The sequence below is a fragment of the Mustelus asterias genome, chromosome 17 (genome assembly GCF_964213995.1).
Source record: "Mustelus asterias chromosome 17, sMusAst1.hap1.1, whole genome shotgun sequence".
NCBI classification, from domain to species: domain Eukaryota; kingdom Metazoa; phylum Chordata; class Chondrichthyes; order Carcharhiniformes; family Triakidae; genus Mustelus; species Mustelus asterias.
Window position 1 is genome coordinate 4,235,162 of NC_135817.1, and position 24,225 is coordinate 4,259,386.

Genomic DNA, 24,225 nt, shown 5'->3' on the forward strand with positions numbered 1-24,225 from the left:
CATTGTCGATTGTCGAAAAAATCCATCTGGTTCACTAATGTCCTTTAGGGAAGGAAATCTGCCGTCCTTACCTGGCCTGGCCTACATGTGACGCCAGAGCCACAGCAAGGTGGTTGACTCTCAACTGCCCTCCAAGGGTAACTAGGGATGGGCAATAAATGCTGGCCAGCCAGCGACACCCATGTCCCACAAATGAATAAAAAAACTCGTCGTGCCCCCAAATCCCGATTGAGAAAACTGAAATGTCCCCGCGCCCCCCACCATGAAGCAAAAAGGTTGGACAAGCCTGGAATAAGGGAAAGACAGCAGCCAGAATCACATCAGCCATGATCTTATCGAATGGTGGAACAGGCTCAAGGGGTTAAATGGCCTATTCACTTTCCTAATTCGAATATCCATATGTACTAATCAAACTTTTTGTAAGTGAGGGAATGATACTGTTAATTCAAAGCTGGGCAGTAAATAATTTTTAATTATAATCAGCGCTTTGTCCAATACTTACTCCAAGAATTTAAGGAGCTCCACACTTAGATCAGCAGGAATATAATCTGACAATAAACCATGGGCGTACCGTAGATAATCCTCTGGAGAAAACAAAATAAAATGCAATTTTAAAAATTTAATAAGTGACACGACAACATAAGGATCAATAGCGAGGATGAGTTACAGGTAAGTAATTAATTTATTGATTAGTATATTCAGTCGCTGTTTTCTTTAAAAACGAAGTAGAAATGGTCGAGAGCTTCAGGTTTTAGGTGTCCAGATCACTAACAACCTGTCCTGGTCCCCCATGCTGACACTAACGCCACCAACGCCGCTACTTTCTCAGAAAACTAACGAAATTTGCATCAGCTATGACTCTCACCAACTTTTACAGATGCGCCATAGAAAGCATTCTTTCTGGTTGTATCACAGCTCGGTATGGCTCCTGCCCTGCCCAAGACCGCAAGAAACTACAAAAGGTCGTGAATGTAGCCCAATCCATCACGCAAACCAGCCTCCCATCCATTGACTCTGTCTACACTTCCCGCTGCCTCGGCAAAGCAGCCAGCATAATTAAGGACCCCATGCACCCCAGATATTCTCCCTTCCACCTTCTTCCATCGGGAAAAAGATACAAAAGTCTGAGGTCACGTACCAACCGACTCAAGAACAGCTTCTTCCCTGCTGCCATCAGACTTTTGAATGGACCTACCTTGCATTAAGTTGATCTTTCTGTACATCCTAGCTATGACTACAGTCTGCATTCTCTGGTTTCCTTCTCTATGAACGGTATGCTCTGTCTGTATAGCGCCCAAGAAGCAATACTTTTCATTGTATACTAATACATGTGACAATAATAAATCAAATCGAAAAGTGTTTATGTCTTTTTGCGTGGTTTAGATTTTCAGCATTAACCAAACAGTTAAATAGTCTTTAAATTTAAAAAAAACATTAAATGACTGTGAGCGGACATGGGAGGACAGCTGGAATTTATCTTGAGCACTTGCTGTTCAATGCAGGAGTTCCAGAATTCCGGTCCCGGAAAGGCAAAGATGTACTGCCAACTGCTGGTTCAGCGGCTCTGTATTTGTGAGCTTGAGGCGAGGTTGTCATCACTACCGTGCACAGGAGAAGGTGAGAGTTCCATGGATAGTACATTTCAGGAGGTGTATACTCAGCGGCTACAGAGTTCAGGAGGAGTGGGAGTAGGTGATCGCCAGGCAAGCAAGAAGGGACATCCCAGCCTCCTCCCAAAATCCTCATCAGAACAGATGCCAGCCTTTGGCCAATTCAGTTCACTCCAAGTGATACCAAGAAATGGTGAGCTTATTGGACACAACAAGGACTCTGGGTCCTCAGAACAGCCTGGCTGGAGTACTGAAGAATTGTACTCCACGGCTGGCTGCGCCCGAGCCAAACCGTTCCGGTACAAAACCGACATCTAACCAACAACGTGGAAAACTGCACGGCTGTGTCCGATCCAGAAAAATCAGGGTCAATTCAATTTAGCCAACAGTCCCACCAGTCTACTCTCGATAATCAGCAAAGGGGTGGAAGGTTGTTGCTGTTGTTGCTGCAATTACTCTGCAATGTCCTACTCACTGACACTCAGTTTAGCCTCTGCCAGAGCTACTTGGCTCCTGACCTCATTGCTGCCTTGGTCCAAACATGGACAAAGGAGCTGAATCCCAGAGGGAAGAGAGTGACTGCCAGTGGCATCAAGGCAGCATCATGACAGACTGTGGCATCAAGTAAAATGGAGTCAATGGCAATCAGTGAGAAGCTTTGACACATTATGGACTCACACCTAGCACAAAGGAAGATGATTGCAGTTGGTGGAGGTCAATCATCTCAGCCCCAAGACATTACGACAGGAGTTCCTCATGATAATGTCCTCGACCCAAATATCTTCAGCTGTTTCCCTTCATAATAAGATTAGAAGTGGCGACACTCGCTGATGGATGTTCCATTCATAACTCCTCAGGTAATGAAGCAGTCTGTGCCCACAAGACCTGAACAGTATCCAAGGCTTGGGCTGATAAGTGGCAAGTTCCAGGCAATGAACATCTCCAACACCAGGGGGTCTAACCATTCCCTCTTGACATTCAATGGCATCATCATTTCTGAATCCCCAGCTATCAACATCCAGGGGCTTACCACTGACCGGAAGCTTAACCGGATCAGCCACATAAATACTGTAGTCATGGAGCAGGCCAGGAGCTGGGCGCTGATTATTCTGTGATGAGTAACTCACTTTCCAAGCCTTACCATTACCTACATAGTACAATCCAGAAGTGTGTTGGAATACCCTCCACTTATCTGGATGAGTGCAGCTCCAACAACACTCAAGAAGCTCAACACTATCCAGGGCAAGGCAAGCTACTGACTGACATCAGATCCACCATCTTAAACATTCACTCCTTCCACCACCAGTGCATCATAAGAAACAGGAGCTGGAGTAGGTCATTCGGTCCATCGTGCTAGTTCCGCCATTTAATGAGATCATGGCTGATCTGATTGGGCCCTTAGCTCCACTTTTCTGCCTGTCCCCATAACCCTTGATTCTTCTGTAGATCAGAGATCTGTCAAACTCAGCCTTGAATACGCTCAATGACCCAACCTCCACTGCTCACAGGAAGAGAATTCCAAAGACTAACAACCCTCAAAGAAGAAATTCCTCCTCATCTTCATCTTAAAAGGGAGACCCCTTATTTTTAAACCGTGCCTCCTACTTATAGATTCCCCTACAAGGAAACATCTTAGTGGATATCCTGTTAAGTGCCCCCAGCATCTTGTATGCTTCAGTCAGATCATCTCTCATTCTTCTAAACTCCAGTGAGTATGAGCCCAAACTTCACAACTATCCTCAGTAGACAGCCCTTTCATCCCTGGAATCAGCCTAGTAAACCTTCTCTGAACTGATTCCAATGCATGTATGTCCCTCATCAAGTAAGGCACACACTACTTAAAACTGTATACAATACTCCAGGTGCAGTCTCACCAATGCCCTGTAGCAGGGCATCCCTAATGTTATACGCCCCCCTTTGCAATAAAGGCCAACTTTCCAATTGTATTCCTAATCACTTGCTGTACGTGCATGCTAACTTGTGATTAATTTACAATGACACCCAGATCCCTCTGTTCTGCAGTATTCTGTAGTCTCTCTCCATTCGAATCATATTCTACTCTCCAGAGTAGGCAGCCACACATTTTCCCAGATTATATTCCACTTGACAATTTTTTGCCCACTCATTTAGCCTATCTAATTCCCTTTGCAGGCTTATTGTATGCTCCTCACAACTTGTTTTCTTACCTATCTTTGTATCATCAGCAAACTTAGTCCCATAGCTGAAGCACGTACCATTTACAAGATGCACTCCAGCAACTCTCCAAGGCTTCTTCGATAGCACCTTCCAAATCCATGATCTCCAGCACTGAGAAGAAGACACGTGGGAGCACCACCACCTGCAAGTTGCCCTCCTCGCCATTTATCATCCTGCCTTGGGGTACATCGCTGTTCATTCATTGCCTCTGGGTCAGAATCCTGGAGCTTCCTCCCTAACAGCACTGTGGATGTACCGTCACCTTACAGAATATCACCATATAGACTGCAGCGGTTTCAACATCACCTTTGCCTGGGCAATTAGGGATAGCCAATAACTCCGGTCTTACCGCAATGTCCTCTCTAAGCTGCACAGCCATCTGGCAGCCTTAACGTCTTGTGCACAAGTTGGCCTCTCTAAGTTACTGGGCATGTATGGTTACACAAAAAAAGGTAAATGGGCTGTGCACTTGAAGTTTATTTATTAGTCACAAGTAAGGCTTACATTAACATTGCAATGTAGTTACTGTGAAATTCCCCGAGTCGCCACAATGCCTGTTTGGGTCAATGCACCCTAACCAAATCGCCTGCTTATTCACAAGAAGGAATTTGATGGTACATTGCGTGCCAGTGGCACCTGCATCCCACGAACGAATGAGAAAGTTGAAATTTTGTTTTAAAAAGTCTAAAGGTCTGAGCATGCCATGGAAACCAATAAAGGGTAAGGGAGAAAGGGGGAGCCAGAAAGATAGCCGTGAGAAAATGTTGAAAAACTTTTCTGACTCTATTTTTAACTTGTTTCTAAAGATACTGAATCACTCCTGTTGGTCTCTTGACAAGATCCTGACTTTTGCATTCCTGACGTCTGTGCCTCAGTCAGCGGATAACTTGAGTCTTCCAGTTTTTAAAAAATGTCTGCATCCATGCCTACTTTCAAACTCAAATGAAGGTTTGAACCACCCAATCAATATCCATACAACAAGACAACTAGTCATTCTAACTTGCTATCAACACAACCTAGCCCCTCATTTTAGTGCAATCATCAGATAAGGTTCTTCTCATATAGAAAATCAAGCATGGTCAAAGTGGATAAATAAAACATATTTGAATTCATGCAGATTGCTACAGCACATTCAAAGGCTTCATTTGAGTTTGAATGTAGACATTTGACATTGACATACAGAGAGCTGGTGGGCTCTCGACTTATCTAGAGACCCGTGCATTTACAAAGAGGGTGTATGGGCAAAATGTGCAGTACAAAGTAATTTTTCATCCCATTGTATTCAGAACATAATTGATTACTTGCACTGCTTAGTGTCCCAAGGCAGACAGATCCCCTCGCCTGATGTAAAGGGAAACTGAAAGTTTTACTGTGCAAAGCACAGGGCTGGCTCGGGCACTATAAATTAAATTTGGCTCGATGAGAACAGATGCAGCCCAAGTGCAAGGAAGCATGAGAAACAGATGGGCTTTTGAAGGTGTTATTCCCTTTTTTATTTCAGCTCCTTTAAAGAAGGGACCACTTTGAATTTACATTGAATCTTTCACCACCCCAGGACACCCCAAAGCATTTTACAGTCACGAATTAGAGAAACAGACCATGCAGTACAACCAGTCAGCATTTACACTATAGGTGAGGTGAATCACATTTGCCCGCTATGTTTCCTTTATCATAATTTGATATTGGATATTGACATTTTTACATCAACCACTAAATCTCTGAGTGAATTCTACAACCATGTTCAAAGGCATTTCCCCACTATTGTGCATATGATCATACATCCCATGGTCCCTCAACTTCTGGTAACTGTACGCTTCTATCTACTCTGCCCCTTCCTTTCAATTTTTAAACACTTGTATCCCTCCTTTCAATATTCTGCATTTTACTAAAAGCCTCATTTTTCACTATTATTTTGCATTTCATCAGGCCAAGGGGCACCTTTGTAAATCTGCCCTGTGCCCTCTTGATATCTTTCCTCTAGTGTGGAGCTCAATACTGCACCGTACTGTAACTGACGTCTTGATAAAATTTTGTAAAAGCTCACTGTTACTGCTTGGCTTTTATATTCTATGCCTCATGATAAAAGTTGGAATTCCATTTGTATTTTTAATGTCATTACTTGAGGTGCTGCCTTTAGTGTCCCGTCAACCTGTGCCCCCAAATCCTTCTGCTCTCCTCCAGCACTCAGCCAGCAGTTCAGTGTACAACTAGTGCTTTTAATTTTGTTTTACTGAAACGCCTCACTGCACACTTGCTGACATTGAATTCCACCTGCTATTTCTCAGCCTATTTCACCATCTCATCAATTCTACCTATTTGCAACCACTTTCAAACCATTCTGGACTCCTACTCTTCTAATGCTTCGAACCAAGTTTTATTCCGGAGTGCTGTCCTGTTTCTAATGCAACAATGCTCAATCTTCTCCAATAATTTCTTGCCTGGTACCTGATGCGCGTTATCATACACGAGGCTTGATGCTCAGGAAATAAAGGCTTTTATTTGCTGTAACAAGGTAGCTACCAATTATATACACGATCCCAGACTGAGGGGTCCCAGCCAGAGCAGGGACCTTTATACCTCTCCCAGGAGGCGGAGCCCGACTGGGATGTACCACAACACTACAATACAAAGGTGTAACAACCCCACCCTAACCCCAACAGCAAGAAGTAGAACAACCCATCCCTAACCCAACAGCAACATATATACATACTTGTAGTACTGGCCAGACCCTGGCTCAGTACTATCTAGTGGGAACCAACGATGGTTCACCACAGTACCTCAAAGACTTTCCTAAAGTATACACATCATACAGACATGACTATTACCAAATTCCTGTCTGTCGCTCAGTGGTAACTAAGGGGCAGAATGAATTCACTCCATTGCTGTCAGCTCTCAACCAACCTGGCCGTTAAGTAAACCACATCCACTCCATTTCCCTCAACCACCATGTTTGTTATCTCCTTACAAAATTCTAAAGTCTCTAAAGCGTTCCCTAGCACTGATGTTAAAGTAACTGGTCTGCAATTACTCAGAATCAGTGCTGTCTCCCTTTCTAAAATGGGTACTATCTTTGCCACTCTTCAGTCTCCTGGTATATAGCCATGAAGTACAAGATATAAAGCCTCTGTTATATCACCCCTCATATTCCTTTGGATCTGAAGAAATATCCCTTTGGGCTTGAGCTCTACAGCTTTCTTTACCCTAACCACTTACCTAAAAATGCATCATGATATCTCTCATCATAATTTCAACCACTGTTGAATATACTTCTCTTTACTAAAGACCAATGCAAGGAATTTATTAAATATCTCTCACATTTTACTTTGATAATCAGCTACAAATGGGCAACCTTTGCATCTCGGGGCTCTCATCTCACTTTTGACAATTTTCTTCAAAAGTGTGGTTATTGTCATGTTGTAGGCATCCAATTTGCACACGGCAATGTCCCAGTGCATAACAGTGAGAGAAATGACCAGGCAATCGTAGAGTCATAGAGGTTTACAGCATGGAAACGGGCCCTTTGGCCCAACTTGTCCATGTTGTCCGCATTTGGCACATATCCCTCTATACCCATCTTACCCATGTAACTGTCTAAACGCTTTTTAAAAGTACCTGCCTCTACAACTACTTCTGGCAGATTGTTCCAGACACTCATCACCCTCTGTGTGGAAAAACTGCCCCTCGGGACCCTTTTGTATCTCTCCCCTCTCACCTTAAACCTATGCCCTCTAGTTTTTGACTCCCCTATCTTTGGAAAAATATGTTGACTATCTCGCTGATCTATGCCCTTCATTATTTTATAGACCTCTATAAGATCACCCTCAAGTCTCCTGCGCTCCAGGGAAAAAAGTCCCAGTCAATCCAGCCTCTCTTTATAACTCAAACCATCAAGTCCCGGTAACAGCCAGTAAATCTTTCCTGCATGCTTTCTAGTTTAATAATATCCTTTCTGTAATAGGGTGACCAGAACTATACACAGTATTCCAAGTGTGGTCTTACTAATGTCTTGTACAACTTCAACAAGAGTCCCAACTCCTGTATTCAATGTTCTGACCAATGAAACCAAGCATGCTGAAAGCCTTCTTCACCACTCTGTCCACCTGTGGCTCCACTTTCAAGGAGCTATGAACCTGTACTCCTAGATCTCTTTGTTCCATAACTCTCCCCAACACCCTACCATTAACTGAGTCTGTTATAATAATGCTTGTCAAGCGACAACCAGCGGCTGGGACACTGGAGAAATTGTGAATGATCATTCACATTCTCCCAAGCAAGTATATGGGACCATGGTTTAACATCTAAAAAGAAAGGGAATGCCTCTCTCCTCAAACAATGCAGTATTCCCTCTGTACTACACGCGAGTGCCAGCCTGGACAATGGAGTAGAGCTTGAATCCACCCTTTATACTCAGCGCTAAACTACAGCCACTGAGGTAACTCTTAAAAGTCTAGACCTTGGTATTAAGCTGTGGGTCAGCAAAGGTCAGCAGAGTGGGTCTATTGCATTATCTCCCTCTCTTTCATCCACATCTGTCAGCTTTCCATGCCAGCAAAGAAGCTTCAGTATGACCCTTTATACAGCATTCTTAATAGTCACAGCTATTTTAGCCACATGCACTTAAGTTAGTATGCCTTGCACACGTTACACACATGTTGCACACATGTTACAATGCCTTGCACACATTGCAGATAAATGTACTTTGACTGCAAACTTACGTAACAAACATAACCATCATGCAATCTCCCTTTCACCAAAGTGTGGAATTCTGCCATGACTTTATCAGACGCCTCTCTGAGCAGCTACTAGCTTTCTGTCCAGCGGTCGCAGAGTTCAGACCCATTGCTGAGAATGTTGATGCTCGCTCCCCACAACACCCACCCACCCACAAAGCGATCTGGCCCTGCTGTCCATCCACGCCACCCATATTCTCCATCCATACAAACATATAAAGAAGGAGCAGTAGGTCACTCAGCCTCTTGAGTCTGCTCTGCCACTCCAACAAGATCATGACTGATCTGCTGTAACCGCCATCCCACAGTCCTGCCTTTCACCCACTGCTGCCATCTTGGCTTAGTTCTTCGAATTGGGCTGAGCTGACCATGATGACAGTCCTCCTCCCTATATCATGCTGCTGCTGAAGTCCAGCATTTTCAACCGTGTTCCACACCATTTTAGCAGCTAACCATGAAGCAATGAGCAAGAACGTGAAGCAGCACAATAAAAAGATTAACATTCACATGCATACGTCACGGGAATACAAATATTCAGATCGCATGTCCAACAATGGTGCCTATTACTCATTTCATTTACTGATCAGAAAGTACAATTAGTTGGATGCCAAATTGGTTATTGCAATGTCTTATACCTTATGAGGGCAGCACGGTGGCACAGTGGTTAACACTGCTGCTTCACAGCCCCAGGGACCCAGGTTCAATTCCGGCCTCGGGTCACTGTCTGTGTGGAGTTTGCACATTCTCCCCGTGGGTTTCCTCCCACAGTCCAAAGATGTGCTGGTTAGGTGCATTGGCCATGCTAAATTGTCCCTAGTGTCAGGGGAATTAGCGGGGTAAATATGTGGGGTTATGGGAATAGGGTCTGGGTGGGATTGTGGCCGGTGCAGATTCGATGGGCCGAATGATCTCCTTTCTGCACTGTAGGGATTCTATGATTCTTATTTCAGCCTAAGAAAGCAACCTGCATATGAATCAATAGTTGAGGAATGGCCACTAACCTTCAGTTACTTGTGTAGCTGGTTTATTTCTAATCAGCATACTGGACTGCACACCTCCACCTACAGAGAGATTGCTGTTCTTCAGTGATTTCACAGTCTGCTCAACCTAGTCGAAGCAAGAGACACAGCCAATCAAGAAACACCTTGTTGCTCCACAAAGCAGAGAGTGTGATAACCCAGCGGTCAAGTGGGTGTAAATACTCAATGAAACGGTGTAAACACTCTAATCACTGCCTCAACTATCACATCAGTCATTACCTGGGGTGGCACAGTGGTCAGCACTGCTACCTCACAATGTGGATTGTGGCTCCGCTATAGAGCTGCTTCTGGATGTGTGACGGACATCAGCAGGTCTCACTGAAATGAAACCCAAAGCCCAGTTTTGGATTAACTTGGGAGCTCCATTAGACATTTGCCATCAATTCTAACCCTATGTTATACTGTGCCACTGTGGGGCAGCATGGTGGCACAGTGGTTAGCACTGCTGCCTCACAGCGCCGGGGACCCGGGTTCGATTCCCAGCTTGGGTCACAGTCTGTGCGGAGTCTGCACGTTTTTCCCGTGTCAGCGTGGGTTTCCTCCGGGTGCTCCGGTTTCTTCCCACGGTCCAAAAGATGCACTGGTTAGGTGCATTGGCCATGCTAAATTCTCCCTCAGTGTACCCGAACAGGCGCCGGGGATTTAATCCAGGCTGGCACTCCGGTGCAGTACTGAGGGAATGCTACACTGTTGGTGGAGCTCTCTTTCAGAAGAGGCATCCAGATGGGGCCTGAAAAAGAAATGAAATCACCTGGGATTTACCTGATTGCTGTTTGTGGGACCGTGTGAGAAGAGTGGCTCCTCCATTTCTTACCTAGCCCCAAATCTTAATGTTCACTCGGAGAGACAGTACCAACCTGACGGGCCAAATGGCCCCTTCTGCAATCCTGTGAAACAATTCGCCGGAGTGTGGCGACTGAGGGATTTTCACAGTAACTTCATTGCAGTGTTAATGTAAGTTTACTTGTGACAATAATAAATAAACCTGGGGAGGTTTTAAAGTGTTTTACAACCAATGAAGTACTTCTGAAGTGTCGTTCTTGTTGAATTGTTTCACAGAATTGTTACGGTGCAGAAGGGGCCATTTGGCCCGTCAGGTTGGTACTATCTCTCCGAGTGAACATTAAGATTTGGGGCTAGGTATGAAATGGAGGAGCCATTCTTCTCACACGGTCCCACAAACAGCAATCAGGTAAATCCCAGATTATTTCATTTCTTTTTTAGGCCCCATCTGGATGCCTCTTCTGAAAGAGAGCTCCACCAACAGTGTAGCATTCCCTCAGCACTGCACTGGAGTGCCAGCCTGGATTAAATCTCCAGCTTGAGTCTTAAATGCACTATGTTCTAATCAGGTGCAGAAAAGATTTATGAGATTTAGCCAGTGGTGAGAGATGACGCGGTATTTGGAGAAGCTGGGGTTATTTTCCTTAGAAGAGGTTGATAGGTTTTTTGATAGATGTGTTTAAAGTCATGAGCAGTCTATACAGACTACATAGATAAAAACTTCCCATTGGTAGAAGGGTTGAAAACCAGAAGATACCGATTTGAGGTGAATGGCAAAAGAATTAAACGTACAGAATTACAGAATCCCTACAGTGCAGAAGGAGGCCATTCGGCCCATCGAGTCTGCACCGACCACAATCCCACCCAGACCCTATCCCCATAATACCACATTTTTACCCCACTAATCCCTCTAACCTACGCATCCTGGGACACTAAGGGGAAATTTGGCATGGCCGATGCACCTAACCCACACAACTTTGGACTGTGGGAGGAAACCAGAGCACCCGGAGGTAACCCACGCAGACATGGGGAGAACATGCAAACTCCACACGGACAGTGACCCAAGCCGGGAATCGAACCCAGGTCCCTGGAGCTGTGAGGCAGCAGTGCTAACCACTGTGCCACCCTGTAACATGAAGGAAAATATTTTTCTCAGCAGTGAATGGTTAGGAATGCACAGACAGAGCATGAGGGGGAGGCAGATTCAATCGTGGCTCTCTAAGGGGAATCCGACAAGGGACAATTTGCAGGGTTATTGAAAAAGGGCTGGGGAGTGGGACCAGCTGAGTTGTTCTCGCACAGAGCGGGCATGGACACAATGGGATGAATGACCTCCTTCTGTTCTGCAACTGTTCCGTTATGTTGTACGTTGCAGACAAGTGAAATGGCCATTGCTGAAGTCAATGGGAAGCAGAATCAGCTGAAGCACTAATGGGGGAGGGGGGGGAGGCCTGATCACTTTTCACCCCCACCCAAAGTTGAAAGGTTCAAGTCAAGTCTGCAAAAGGTGCTGCATGTGACCATTGTTACAGAAAATATAACATTTATAATTAAATAGATTACCTTTTTCTTTAGCCACACCAGAGTTTTCTCCTTATTGTATTTATAAAACTTCCGATTACCAATTTCTGAGGGTTGGGGGGGGTGGGGATAAAGAGAAGAAGGCCATAAATAAAATGGGTAAGCAAGTGTCATAAGCAATATAAGACATTTGAAAATATGAAAGGGAAAATAATACTGGAATTTGAGGTCTGACTAAAATCAAGCATGTTCAGGGTAAAGCTTGCTTCACTCAGTCCAGGGCTCAACATCACCAGGCACCTGCCTGTGTTCAGCACCCACATTGTGCTTTTGGTAAAATGGGGGCCCATTGACAGATGGATCTTTCCCCTGGGTTAGATTGCTGTATGGGGTCAGTGGGTCAAAGGATAATTTAGTGGAGAGTTTAAGCAGAGCAGATAGAGAGAATCCAATTCCTCTGGTGAGTGGCTGTTTGAGGTCAGCATTCAGATTTTCCTTCCCCCTCACATAAAGAAGCTGATTTGATTTATCATTGTTACATGTATTAGCATACAGTGAAAAGTATTGTTTCTTGTGCGCTATACAAAGCATACCATTCATAGAGAAGGAAATGAGAGAGTGCAGAATGTAGTGTGACAGTTATAGCTACAGTGTAGAGAAAGATCAACATAATGCGAGGTAGATCCATTCAAAAGTCTGACAGCAGCAGGGAAGAAGCTGTTTTTGAGTCGGTTGGTACGTGATCTCAGACTTTTGTATCTTTTTCCCCGACAGAAGAAGGTGCAAGAGAGAATGTCCGGGGTGCGTGGGGTCCTTAATTATGCCGGCTGCTTTTCCGAGGCAGTGGGAAGTGCAGACAGAGTCAAACAGCCACTTAGTGATGGCTTCAGAAAATGGTTCCAAATCATTGTCCACGCTTCCAACTCAATTGGAACAACTTGCATTTATGTAGTGTTGTTCATGACATTGGAATAATTCAAAGTGCTTTATTGCACTTACTTTTGAAGTGTAGTTACTGATGTAGCTTAGGAAAAACTGTCGCCAATTTGCATGCAGAAAGATGTCCAATCTGTTTTAGTGATCTTTGTGGAGGGCGGAATATTGGCCAAAACACCAGGAAGAACTCCCCTGCTCTTCTTCGAAGTAGTGCCATAGGATACATCAACTCAAAAGGCCAGAAAGGACGTCAGTTTAACATGTCATCGGAAAGACAGTGCTTCCATCAGAGCAGCACTCCCTCTGTAATGCACTGGAAGGTCAGCTAAAGTCTCTGACATCAGAGGTGAAAGGTGACCTGAGCCAGGCTGACACCTCAAATATGGCTGTCTGGTACAGCATCACATGTACACCACCCGCCCCCAAACTGCATGATCATACATGACCTGAATCCAGGCATGCTGAGAGGGGCCACATTTGGATGGCACTGACAATCTCATTAGTGACAGACAGCATGGTTTTGTAAGAGGGAGGTCGTGCCTTACAAATCTGGTGGAGTTTTTTGAGGAAGTGACAAAAACGGTTGATGAAGGAAGGGCCGTGGATGTCGTCTATATGGATTTCAGTAAGGCATTTGACAAAGTCCCACATGGCAGGTTGGTTAAGAAGGTTAAGGCTCATGGGATACAAGGAGAAGTGGCTCGATGGGTGGAGAACTGGCTTGGCCATAGGAGACAGAGGGTAGTGGTCGAAGGGTCTTTTTCCGGCTGGAGGTCTGTGACCAGTGGTGTTCCGCAGGGCTCTGTACTGGGACCTCTGCTATTTGTGATATATATAAATGATTTGGAAGAAGGTGTAACTGGTGTAATCAGCAAGTTTGCGGATGACACAAAGGTGGCTGGAATTGCGGATAGCGAAGAGCATTGTCGGGCAATACAGCAGGATATAGATAGGCTGGAAAATTGGGCGGAGAGGTGGCAGATGGAATTTAATCCGGATAAATGCGAAGTGATGCATTTTGGAAGAAATAATGTAGGGAGGAGTTATGCAATAAATGGCAGAGTCATCAGGAGTATAGAAACACAGAGGGACCTAGGTGTGCAAGTCCACAAATCCTTGAAGGTGGCAACACAGGTGGAGAAGGTGGTGAAGAAGGCATATGGTATGCTTGCCTTTATAGGACGGGGTATAGAGTATAAAAGCTGGAGTCTGATGATGCAGCTGTATAGAACGCTGGTTAGGCCGCATTTGGAGTACTGCGTCCAGTTCTGGTCGCCGCACTACCAGAAGGACGTGGAGGCATTGGAGAGAGTGCAGAGAAGGTTTACCAGGATGTTGCCTGGTATGGAGGGTCTTAGCTATGAGGAGAGATTGGGTAGACTGGGGTTGTTCTCCTTGGAAAGACGGAGAATGAGGGGAGATCTAATAGAGGTATACAAGATTATGAAGGGTATAGATAGGGTGAACAGTGGGAAGCTTTTTCCCAGGTCGGAGGTGATGATCACGAGGGGTCACGGGCTCAAGCTGAGAGGGGCGAAGTATAACTCAGACATCAGAGGGACGTTTTTTACACAGAGGGTGGTGGGGGCCTGGAATGCGCTGCCAAGTAGGGTGGTGGAGGCAGGCACGCTGACATCGTTTAAGACTTACCTGGATAGTCACATGAGCAGCCTGGGAATGGAGGGATACAAACGATTGGTCTAGTTGGACCAAGGAGCGGCACAGGCTTGGAGGGCCGAAGGGCCTGTTTCCTGTGCTGTACTGTTCTTTGTTCTTTGAAGACTTCAGAAATTTACAATTCCGACAAAGGGACTTGCAACCCTTGATCAAAGGGTGCTGGATTCAAATGGATGTTAGGGAACTTGGGGAAATAAATAGTGATGTCTTGAGGAGTGTACATATTACAGAGAAGGAGGCGCTGGAAGTCTTAAAGCGCATCAAGGTAGATAAATCCCCGGGACCTGATGAAATGTATCCCAGGACATTGTGGGAGGCTAGGGAGGAAATTGCAGGTCCCCTAGCAGAGATATTTGTAACATCGATAGTTACAAGTGAGGTGCCTGAAGATTGGAGGGTGGCAAATGTTGTGTCTTTGTTTAAAAAGAGCTGGAGGGAAAAGCCTGGGAACTACAGGCCAGTGAGCCTCACATCTGTGGTGGGTAAGTTGTTGGAAGGTATTTTGAGAGACAGGATCTACAGGCATTTTGAGATGCAAGGACTGATTAGGGACAGTCAGCATGGCTTTGAGAGTGGAAAATCATGTCTCACAAATTTGATTGAGTTTTTTGAAGGGGTAGCCAAGAAGGTAGATGAGGGCAGTGCAGTTGATGTTGTCTACATGGACTTAGCAAGGCCTTTGACAAGGTACCGCATAGTAGTTGTTGCATAAGGTTAAGTCTTACGGGATCCAGGGTGAGGTATCTAAATGGATATAAAATTGGCTTGATGACAGAAAGAAGTTTAACAACACCAGGTTAAAGTCCAACAGGTTTATTTGGTAGCAAAAGCCACACAAGCTTTCGGAGCTGCAAGCCCCTTCTTCAGGTGAGTGGGAATTCTGTTCACAAACAGAGCATATAAAGACACAAACTCAATTTATATGAATAATGGTTGGAATGCGAATACTTACAACTAATCAAGTCTTTAAGAAACAAAACAACGTGAGTGGAGAGAGCATCAAGACAGGCTAAAAAGATGTGTATTGTCTCCAGACAAGACAGCCAGTGAAACTCTGTGGGGGTTACAAATAGTGTGACATGAACCCAATATCCCGGTTGAGGCCGTCCTCGTGTGTGCGGAACTCGGCTATCAGTTTCTGCTCAGCGACTCTGCGCCGTCATGTGTCGCGAAGGCCGCCTTGGAGAACGCTTACCCGAATATCAGAGGCCGAATGCCCGTGACCGCTGAAGTGCTCCCCAACAGGAAGAGAACAGTCTTGCCTGGTGATTGTCGAGTGGTGTTCATTCATCCGTTGTCGCAGCGTCTGCATAGTTTCCCCAATGTACCATGCCTCGGGACATCCTTTCTTGCAGCGTATCAGGTAGACAACGTTGGCCGAGTTGCAAGAGTATGTACCGTGTACGTGAGAACACCATCCACCAGGTACACGGTACATACTCTTGCAACTCGGCCAACGTTGTCTACCTGATACGCTGCAAGAAAGGATGTCCCGAGGCATGGTACATTGAGGAAACTATGCAGACGCTGCGACAACGGATGAATGAACACCGCTCGACAATCACCAGGCAAGACTGTTCTCTTCCTGTTGGGGAGCACTTCAGCGGTCACGGGCATTCGGCCTCTGATATTCGGGTAAGCGTTCTCCAAGGCGGCCTTCGCGACACACGACGGTGCAGAGTCGCTGAGCAGAAACTGATAGCCAAGTTCCGCACACACGAGGACGGCCTCAACCGGGATATTGGGTTCATGTCACACTATTTGTAACCCCCACAGAGTTTCACTGGCTGTCTTGTCTGGAGACAATACACATCTTTTTAGCCTGTCTTGATGCTCTCTCCACTCACGTTGTTTTGTTTCTTAAAGACTTGATTAGTTGTAAGTATTCGCATTCCAACCATTATTCATGTAAATTGAGTTTGTGTCTTTATATGCTCTGTTTGTGAACAGAATTCCCACTCACCTGAAGAAGGGGCTTGCAGCTCCGAAAGCTTGTGTGGCTTTTGCTACCAAATAAACCTGTTGGACTTTAACCTGGTGTTGTTAAACTTCTTACTGTGTTTACCCCAGTCCAACGCCGGCATCTCCACATCTTGATGACAGAAGCCAGAGGGTGGTTGTAGAGAATTGTTTTTCAAACTGGAGGCCTGTGACCAGTCGTGTGCCTCAGTGATCAGTGCTGGGTCCACTGTTCATTTGTCATTTATATTAATGATTTGGATGAGAATATAGGAGGCATTGTTAGTAAGTTTGCAGATGACACCAAGATTGGTGGCATAGTGGACAGTGAAGAAGGTTATCTCCAATTACAACGGGATCTTAAGTCAATTGGGCCAGAGTGCTGATGAATGGCAAATGGAGTTTAATTTAGATAAATGCGAGGTGATGCATTTTGGTAGATTGAACCAGGGCAGGACTTACTCAGTTAATGGTAGGGCATTGGGGAGAGTTACAGAACAAAGAGATCAAGGGGTACAGGTTCATAGCTCCTTGAAAGTGGAGTCACAGGTGGACAGAGTGGTGAAGAAGGCATTCAGCATGCTTGGTTTCATCGGTCAGAACATTGAAAACAGGAGTTGGGACGTGTTGTTTAAGTTGTACAAGACATCGGTGAGGCCACACTTGGAATACTGCGTACAGTTCTGGTCACCCTATTATAGAAATAATATTATTAAACTAGAAAGAGTGCAGAAAAGATTTACTAGGATGCTACCGGGACTTGATAGTTTGAGTTATAAGGAGAGGCTGGATAGACTGGGACTTTTTTCTCTGGAGTGCAGGAGGCTGAGGGGTGATCTTATAGAGGTCTATAAAATAATGAGGGGCATTGATCAGCTAGATGGTCAATACCTTTTCCCAAAGGTAGGGGAGTCTAAAACTCGAGGGCATAGGTTTAAGGTGAGAGGGGAGAAATACAAAAGGGTCCAGAGGCGTAATTCTTTCCACACAGAGAGCGGTGAGTGTCTGGAACAAACTGCTAGAGACAGTAGTAGAGGAGGGTACAATGTTGTCTTTTAAAAAGCATTTAGACAGTTACATGGGTAAGATGGGTATAGAGGGATATGGGCCAAATGCGGGCAATTGGGACTAGCTTAGGGGTTAAAAAAAAGTGCGGCATAGACAATTCCACGCTGTAAACCTCTATGACTGCATCAGAGCCAGGAATAAGCTGACACCACCCACTATAAAATAACAGTTACACAAGGTACGAGAGAGAGAGAGAAAGTAGATTAGGAATTCACAAGGTTCCAAGGCTGTACCTTTTTCATCAGTGAGGTGATGGAGTGACGGCAAAGTCCTCGTACAATTCAGTAAGCTGCTGCATCTGGGAAAATCTTCATCCTTTATAACCTGATCCACTGGCTGGAACTTTCCCTGCTGGGAAGGAAGGAGTTTGAAAAAGATATATGTGACAAAAGTATCAAACGACAATTCTGTCCTGAGATTAATCGTTGCTGACATTGAATTTCCACCAGTTAAGGAAGTGTATATTGTTTGGCATCACTGATAGTGTTTTCAGCATTATTTTAATTCGGCATAGTTTACAGCAGACGCTGGAATAACCTAGGGATTTCCCAGACTTATTTTTCCAAGCTCCATAGCTACGTACCATTGAACCTTGTGGGAAGGAACACATTAATTATATATCCTCTTTACCATTGATCTGCATGTATTTCAAGTTTTGCTGTTCTAATCAAAGAAACATTGAAACAGGAGTGGGCCCTTCCCCTGCCCCATGCCTTTAATATCTTTATCCTTGAATATTCCCGAGAATGTGGGAGTTTAAGGGGTGAGAAGATTATGGGATAATTTAATAAAGAGATTTAAAAAACCAAAAAGGGTTGACAGATATGATAAGAGGGACACTATTTCCTCTGGTGAACAAGAGGACATAACCTTGTGAGAACTAGATCATTCTTCACAGAATGAGAGGGGAAAACACCAGCCACCGCCCAAAATAAGAACTGCAGAGGTTGGGTCAATTCAGATGTGAGATTGCTAGATTTTTCATGATGTAAAATGCAGCTTAATCCGGGATAGTCAACATGGATTCGTGAAGGGTAAGTCTTGCCTCACAAATTTGATTGAATTTTTTGAGGAGGTAACTAAGTGTGTCGATGAAGGTGGAGCAGTTGATGTCATATACATGGATTTTAGTAAGGCGTTTGATAAGGTCCCCCATGGTCGGCTCATGAAGAAAGTAAGGATGTGTGGGATAGAGGGAAAGTTGGCCGATTGGATAAGTAACTGGCTGTCTGATCGAAGGCAGAGGGTGGTGGTGGATGGAAATTTTTCAGACTGGAGACCAGTTACCAGCGGTGTACCACAGGGATCAGTGCTGGGTCCTCTGTTATTTGTGATTTTTATAAATGACTTGGAGGAAGGGGTTGAAGGGTGGATCAGTAAATTTGCAGATGACACCAAGATTGGTGGAGTAGTGGATGAGGTGGAGGGCTGTTGTAGGCTGCAAAGAGACATTGATAGGATGCAGAGCTGGGCCGAAAAATGGCAGATGGAGTTTAACCCTGATAAGTGCAAGGTGATTCATTTTGGTAGGACAAATTTGAATGCGGATTACAGGGTCAACGGTAGGGTTCTGAGGAATGTGGAGGAACAGAGAGATCTTGGGGTTCATATCCACAGATCTCTGAAGGTTGCCACTCAAGTGGATAGAGCCGTGAAGAAGGCCTATAGTGTGTTAGCGTTTATTAACAGGGGGATTGAGTTCAGCTGCACGATCAAAATTAAAGGAGAAGGTTAGTAATGAAGTGGATTGTTACCAGAAAATAAAAAGTATCACACATTATTCAACAAAGGGAGATTTATTCTGTGCCCCACTGCAGAACTATTGCTAACGTCCTGACTATACTCCTTATACATTTAGAACTGTGTGGCTAAAATCTCCTCCAACTCGATTTTCAAGTTTGCTGATGACACCACTGAGTGTCGTGGGTCGGATCTCAAACAATGACAAGACAGAGTACAGGAATGAGATAGAAAATCTGGTGAACTGATGCGACGACAATAATCTCTCCCCCAACATCAGCAAAACGAAGGAGATAGTCATCGACTTCAGGAAGACATTCAGGAGGACATGCCCTTGTCTACATCAATGGGGATGAAGTAGAAATGGTCGAGAGCTTAACTTTTTTAGGTGTTCAGATCACCAACAACTTGTCCTGGTCCCCTCATGCCGACACTATAGTTACGAAAGCCCACCAACGCCTCTCCTTTCTCAGGAGACTAAGGAAATTTGGCATGTCAGCTACGATTCTCACCAACTTTTACAGATACACCACAGAAAACATTCTTTCTGGTTGTTTCACAGCTTGGTATGGCTCCTGCTCTGTCCAAGACCGTAAAAAAACTACCAGGGGCCGTGAATGAAACCCAATCCATCACTCAAACCAGCCTCCCACCCATTGACTCTGTCTACACTTCCCGCTGCCTCGGCAAAGCTGCCAGTATAATCAAGGACCCCACAGACCCAGCACATTCTCTCTTCCACCTTTTTCCATTGGGAAAAAGATTCAAAAGTCTGAGGTCACGTACCAACCCACTCAGGAACAGCTTCTTCCCTGCTGCCATCAGACTTATGAATGGACTACCTCACATTAAGTTGATCTTTCTCTACACCCTAGCTATGACTGTAACACTACATTCTGCACTCTCTCCTTTCCTTCTCTATGAACGGTATGCTTTGTCGGTATAGCGTGCAACAAACAATACTTTTCACTGTATACTAACACGTGACAATAATAAATCAAATCAAATTAAATCAAACTACTGTTTGGGGACCAATAGATTACTCCCACCATGGACTTCTTTCCTTTGTTATTTTTTATTTCTACCCAGTCTGATTCCACATCTTGATCTCCAGTGCCTATATAATTTTTTATTTGATTTATTGTCACATGTATTAACATACAGTGAAAAGTATTGTTTGTTGCACGCTATACAGACAAAACATACCATTCATAGAGAAGGAAAGGAGAGAGTGCAGAATGTAGTGTTACAGTCATAGCTAGGGTGTAGAGAAAGATAAACTTAATGGAAGATAGGTCCATTCAAAAGTCTGACAGCAGCAGGGAATAAGCTGTTCTTGAGTCGGTTGGTACGTGACCTCAGACTTTTGTATCTTTCTCCAGACGGAAGAAGGTGAAGGCAGAATGTCCGGGGTGTGTGGGGTCCTTAATTATGCTGGCTGCTTTGCCGAGGCAGCGGGAAGCGTAGACAGAGTCAATGGATGGGAGGCTGGTTTGTGTGATGGGACTGGGTTAGATTTACGACCTTTTGTAGTTCCTTGTGGTCTTGGGCAGAGCAGGAGCCATACCAAGCTGTGATACAACCAGAAAGAATGCTTTCTATGGTGCATCTGTAAAAGTTGGTGAGAGTTGTAGCTGACACGCCAAATTTCATTAGTCTTCTGAGAAAGTAGAATTTCTCATGACAGCACGAATCCCTTTCTTTATTAGCAAAGCTACACCACCTCCTTTTCCTTTCTGTCTATCCTTCCGAAATATTAAGTAGCCCTGAATATTCAGTTCCCAGACCTGGTCTCCTTGTAACCATGTCTCAGTAATCACCACCAAATCATACCCCTTTGTCTCTATTTGCGCTGTTAACTCACTAATTTTGTTCTGAATGCTTCATGCATTCAGACACAAAGCCTTCAAGTTTGTTCTATTATCAAATTTCCCTACTCTTGGAGAACGGGCAGGAAAGTGGAGTTGAGGCTGAGATGAGATCAGCAACAACCATTTTGAATGGCGGGAGCAGACTCGAGAGGCTTAATTGCCTACTCCTGCTCCTAGTTCTTATGTAAGGTCTCACACAATCCTATCTCTGTAACCTCCTCCTGGTCCATAACAGTTCCCCCAATTCTTGCACATTCCCCAATTATTTTGCCTTGTCAGTGGTGACCAGGTCTTCAGGACTGCAATTTGCTTCCTAATCTCCCTCTCCTCCTTTGAGGCAGTTCTTAAAACTGACTGCTTTAGGCAAACCTTTGGCCACTTGTTCAAATGCACGTTAAAAGACAGATTTTGGTTTCTCAGAGAACCAAAGGAGACAACGAGCAAGTGGGAAAACCGAGTTGTAGCCCAAGGTCAGCACGATTGTATTAAATGTAAAGTTTATTTATTAGTCACAAGTAAGGCTTACATTAACACTGCAATGAAGTTACTGTGAAATTCCCCTAGTCGCCACAGTCCGGCGCCTGTTTGGATCAAAGTACCTAACCAGCACGTCTTTCAGACTTTGGGAGGAAACTGGAGCACCCGGAGGAAACCCACACAGACATGGGGAGAACGTGCAAACTCCACACAGACAGTGACCCAAGCTAGGAATCAAAACTGGGTCCCTGGCGCTGTGAGACTGCAGACAGAGCCAGCATGATGGGCCCACAGTCTTCTCCTGCTCCTATTTCTTAAATCTTTATGCTTCTTTGGCTTGGTGCTAATCTTTCTCTGACTGTGCTCCTATGAAATGCTTTGGAACATGTTACTGTTTTAAAGGTGCTACATAAGATGCAAGTTGCGTTGTTGTTGGCCCATCCTGATAATGGAGGCCTCAACTTAATGAAAATACATTACAAGTCAGGTAAGACCAAAACCACCTGCCATCACCTTGCTTATTCTCACACCATTTGGTCTGCGATTATTTCAGAGAGTCCACTTCAGTCATTCACTTGGCACAATGCCATTAACCTTCGAGTGGCATTCCTGAGCTCAGAGAACTCTTCCCCTACAGATTGGCCAGTGCTACCATTACAATTGCTCCCTTGTCACTGCCCAGGGTCGCGGCTGTTATTGCCGTTACAACAGGGTTTTCCACCAACCTTGTTTTTGGTCAGAGAATCTGAAGAAAACTGTAACAAGAGGGGTAAATTTGTACCACTGGAGAGGCCTTTATATGGCATGGCTGCCTTTCTACAGTAATCTGCTGTCAGTGATTAACCATTGGCAATGGGCAGGGTACCAGCAATGCCTCCTACTCAGCTAGATTGGAGTCAGCCTAAGTGTAAGGAATTAATGTCATTCTAAACTAGATTGATTCACTCTATTCAGCATTTCAAGTTCAATCGTGTGCAGAGTAAGAATCTACTGCAGTAAAAGAATCTACTGCGGCATGGTAGCACAGTGGTTAGCACTGCTGCCTCACAGCTCCAGGGACCTGGGTTCGATTCCCGGCTTAGGTCACTGTCTGTGTGGAGTTTGCACATTCTCCTCGTGTCTGCGTGGGTTTCCTCCGGGTGCTCCGGTTTCCTCCCACATTCCAAAGATGTGCGGGTTAGGTTGATTGGCCATGCTTAAATTGCCCCTTAGTGTCCTGAGATGCGTAGATTAGAGGGATTAGTGGGTAAAATATGTAGGGATCTGGGGGTTGGGCCTGGGTGGGATTGTGGTCGGTGCAGACTCGATGGGCCGAATGGCCTCTTTCTGTACTGTAGGGTTTCTATGATTTCTATGATAAAACACATGACTCACCTTTTCACTGGCCTGTATAAGGTATGGCAGAACCAAATACAATGGGTCCAGGGGAGTAACAAACAGAAGTCTTCCATCTTAAAAGGAAGGAATAGGAGTTAACACAAGCTTTCTCACAATTACCTGTCGTTCAAATACTCCCATCCGGAGATGGTCACATCCTTAACAAAAAACAAAACAAAATGCCAGATCTTTTCTGACTGGTTGGAGGCTGGGTGGGAGCTGTCCTTATACATAGAATACCTATAGTGCAGAAGGAGGCCATTCGGCCCATCGAGTCTGCTCGACCACAATCCCACCCAGGCCTTATTCCCGTAACCCCACATATTTACCCTAGCTAGTCCCCCTGACACTTAAGGGCCAATTTAGCAGGACCAATCAACCTAACTCGCACATCTTTTGACTGTGGGAGGAAACCGGAGCAGCCGGAGGAAACCCACGCAGACACGGGGAGAACGTGCAGACTCCGCACAGACAGTGACCCGAGACCGGAATTGAACCCGGGTCCCTGGCGCTGTGAGGCAGCGGTGCTGACCACTGTGCCGCCCAACTGCATTACCCAACTGAAAAACCCATCCTGCCCACAGGACGGAATGACACAGTGCTTCACTGCCCCACGCTGCCTTATCAAATTAACAATGGTAAGAAATTCAAGCTTTCCACTCCACAGATTCCAGCTCATAACTAAAACAGGCACCCACGTGCACTACGGAAGGAGTGCAACACTGTCCCGCAATTGAGATGATAAGCAGCAGCTGTGTCCACTCCGTCAGATGGTGGTGAGAGATTCAGGACAGAGAAGGTCTCTCAGTGTCATGGCCAACAGGTATTCATAGAAATCATAGAAACCCTACAGTGCAGAAGGAGGCCATTCGGCCCATCGAGTCTGCACCGACCGCAATCCCACCCAGGCCCTACCCTCAACTAACTTCACCAAAAAGCAAATTATCTGGTCATTTACCTCATCGTTGTTTATGGAACTTCTTTAAAAAATCAATTCTGGGGATTTAGGCACTGCTGGCAAGACTTACATTTATCGGTGATCCTTAGTTGTCCTGACAACTGAGTAGCTTTCTGAATCACGCAGTGAAGAGTTCAAATTTTTATCTTTTATGCATATTTTAAATTGATTTTATTTTAAATCTTATTTAATTTACAAAATAGGATTTTAGGAATATGCAGGTGAAAAGTGCAGATAACTAACCAGCTTCTCTTGTGGAAAATACGAAACACAAAAGTGCAA

General features: G+C 44.9%; 1 protein-coding gene across 3 annotated transcripts in view; it reads right to left on the bottom strand.

The window, feature by feature from the left end:
• rnaseh2b (ribonuclease H2, subunit B) overlaps positions 1-24,225 on the bottom strand; it is a 61,365-nt gene that overhangs the window by 23,013 nt on the left and 14,127 nt on the right. For 2 of the 3 annotated variants that reach the window (XM_078231936.1, XM_078231933.1), the window contains exons 4-8: positions 22,983-23,059; positions 17,754-17,871; positions 11,923-11,987; positions 9,538-9,643; positions 503-584 (exon numbers count right to left, since the gene is read on the bottom strand). In XM_078231936.1, the coding sequence (XP_078088062.1) occupies positions 503-584; positions 9,538-9,643; positions 11,923-11,987; positions 17,754-17,871; positions 22,983-23,059 (448 nt within the window). The remainder of the gene's footprint in view (positions 1-502; positions 585-9,537; positions 9,644-11,922; positions 11,988-17,753; positions 17,872-22,982; positions 23,060-24,225) is intronic. The other variant, XM_078231934.1, reaches the window with a different exon arrangement.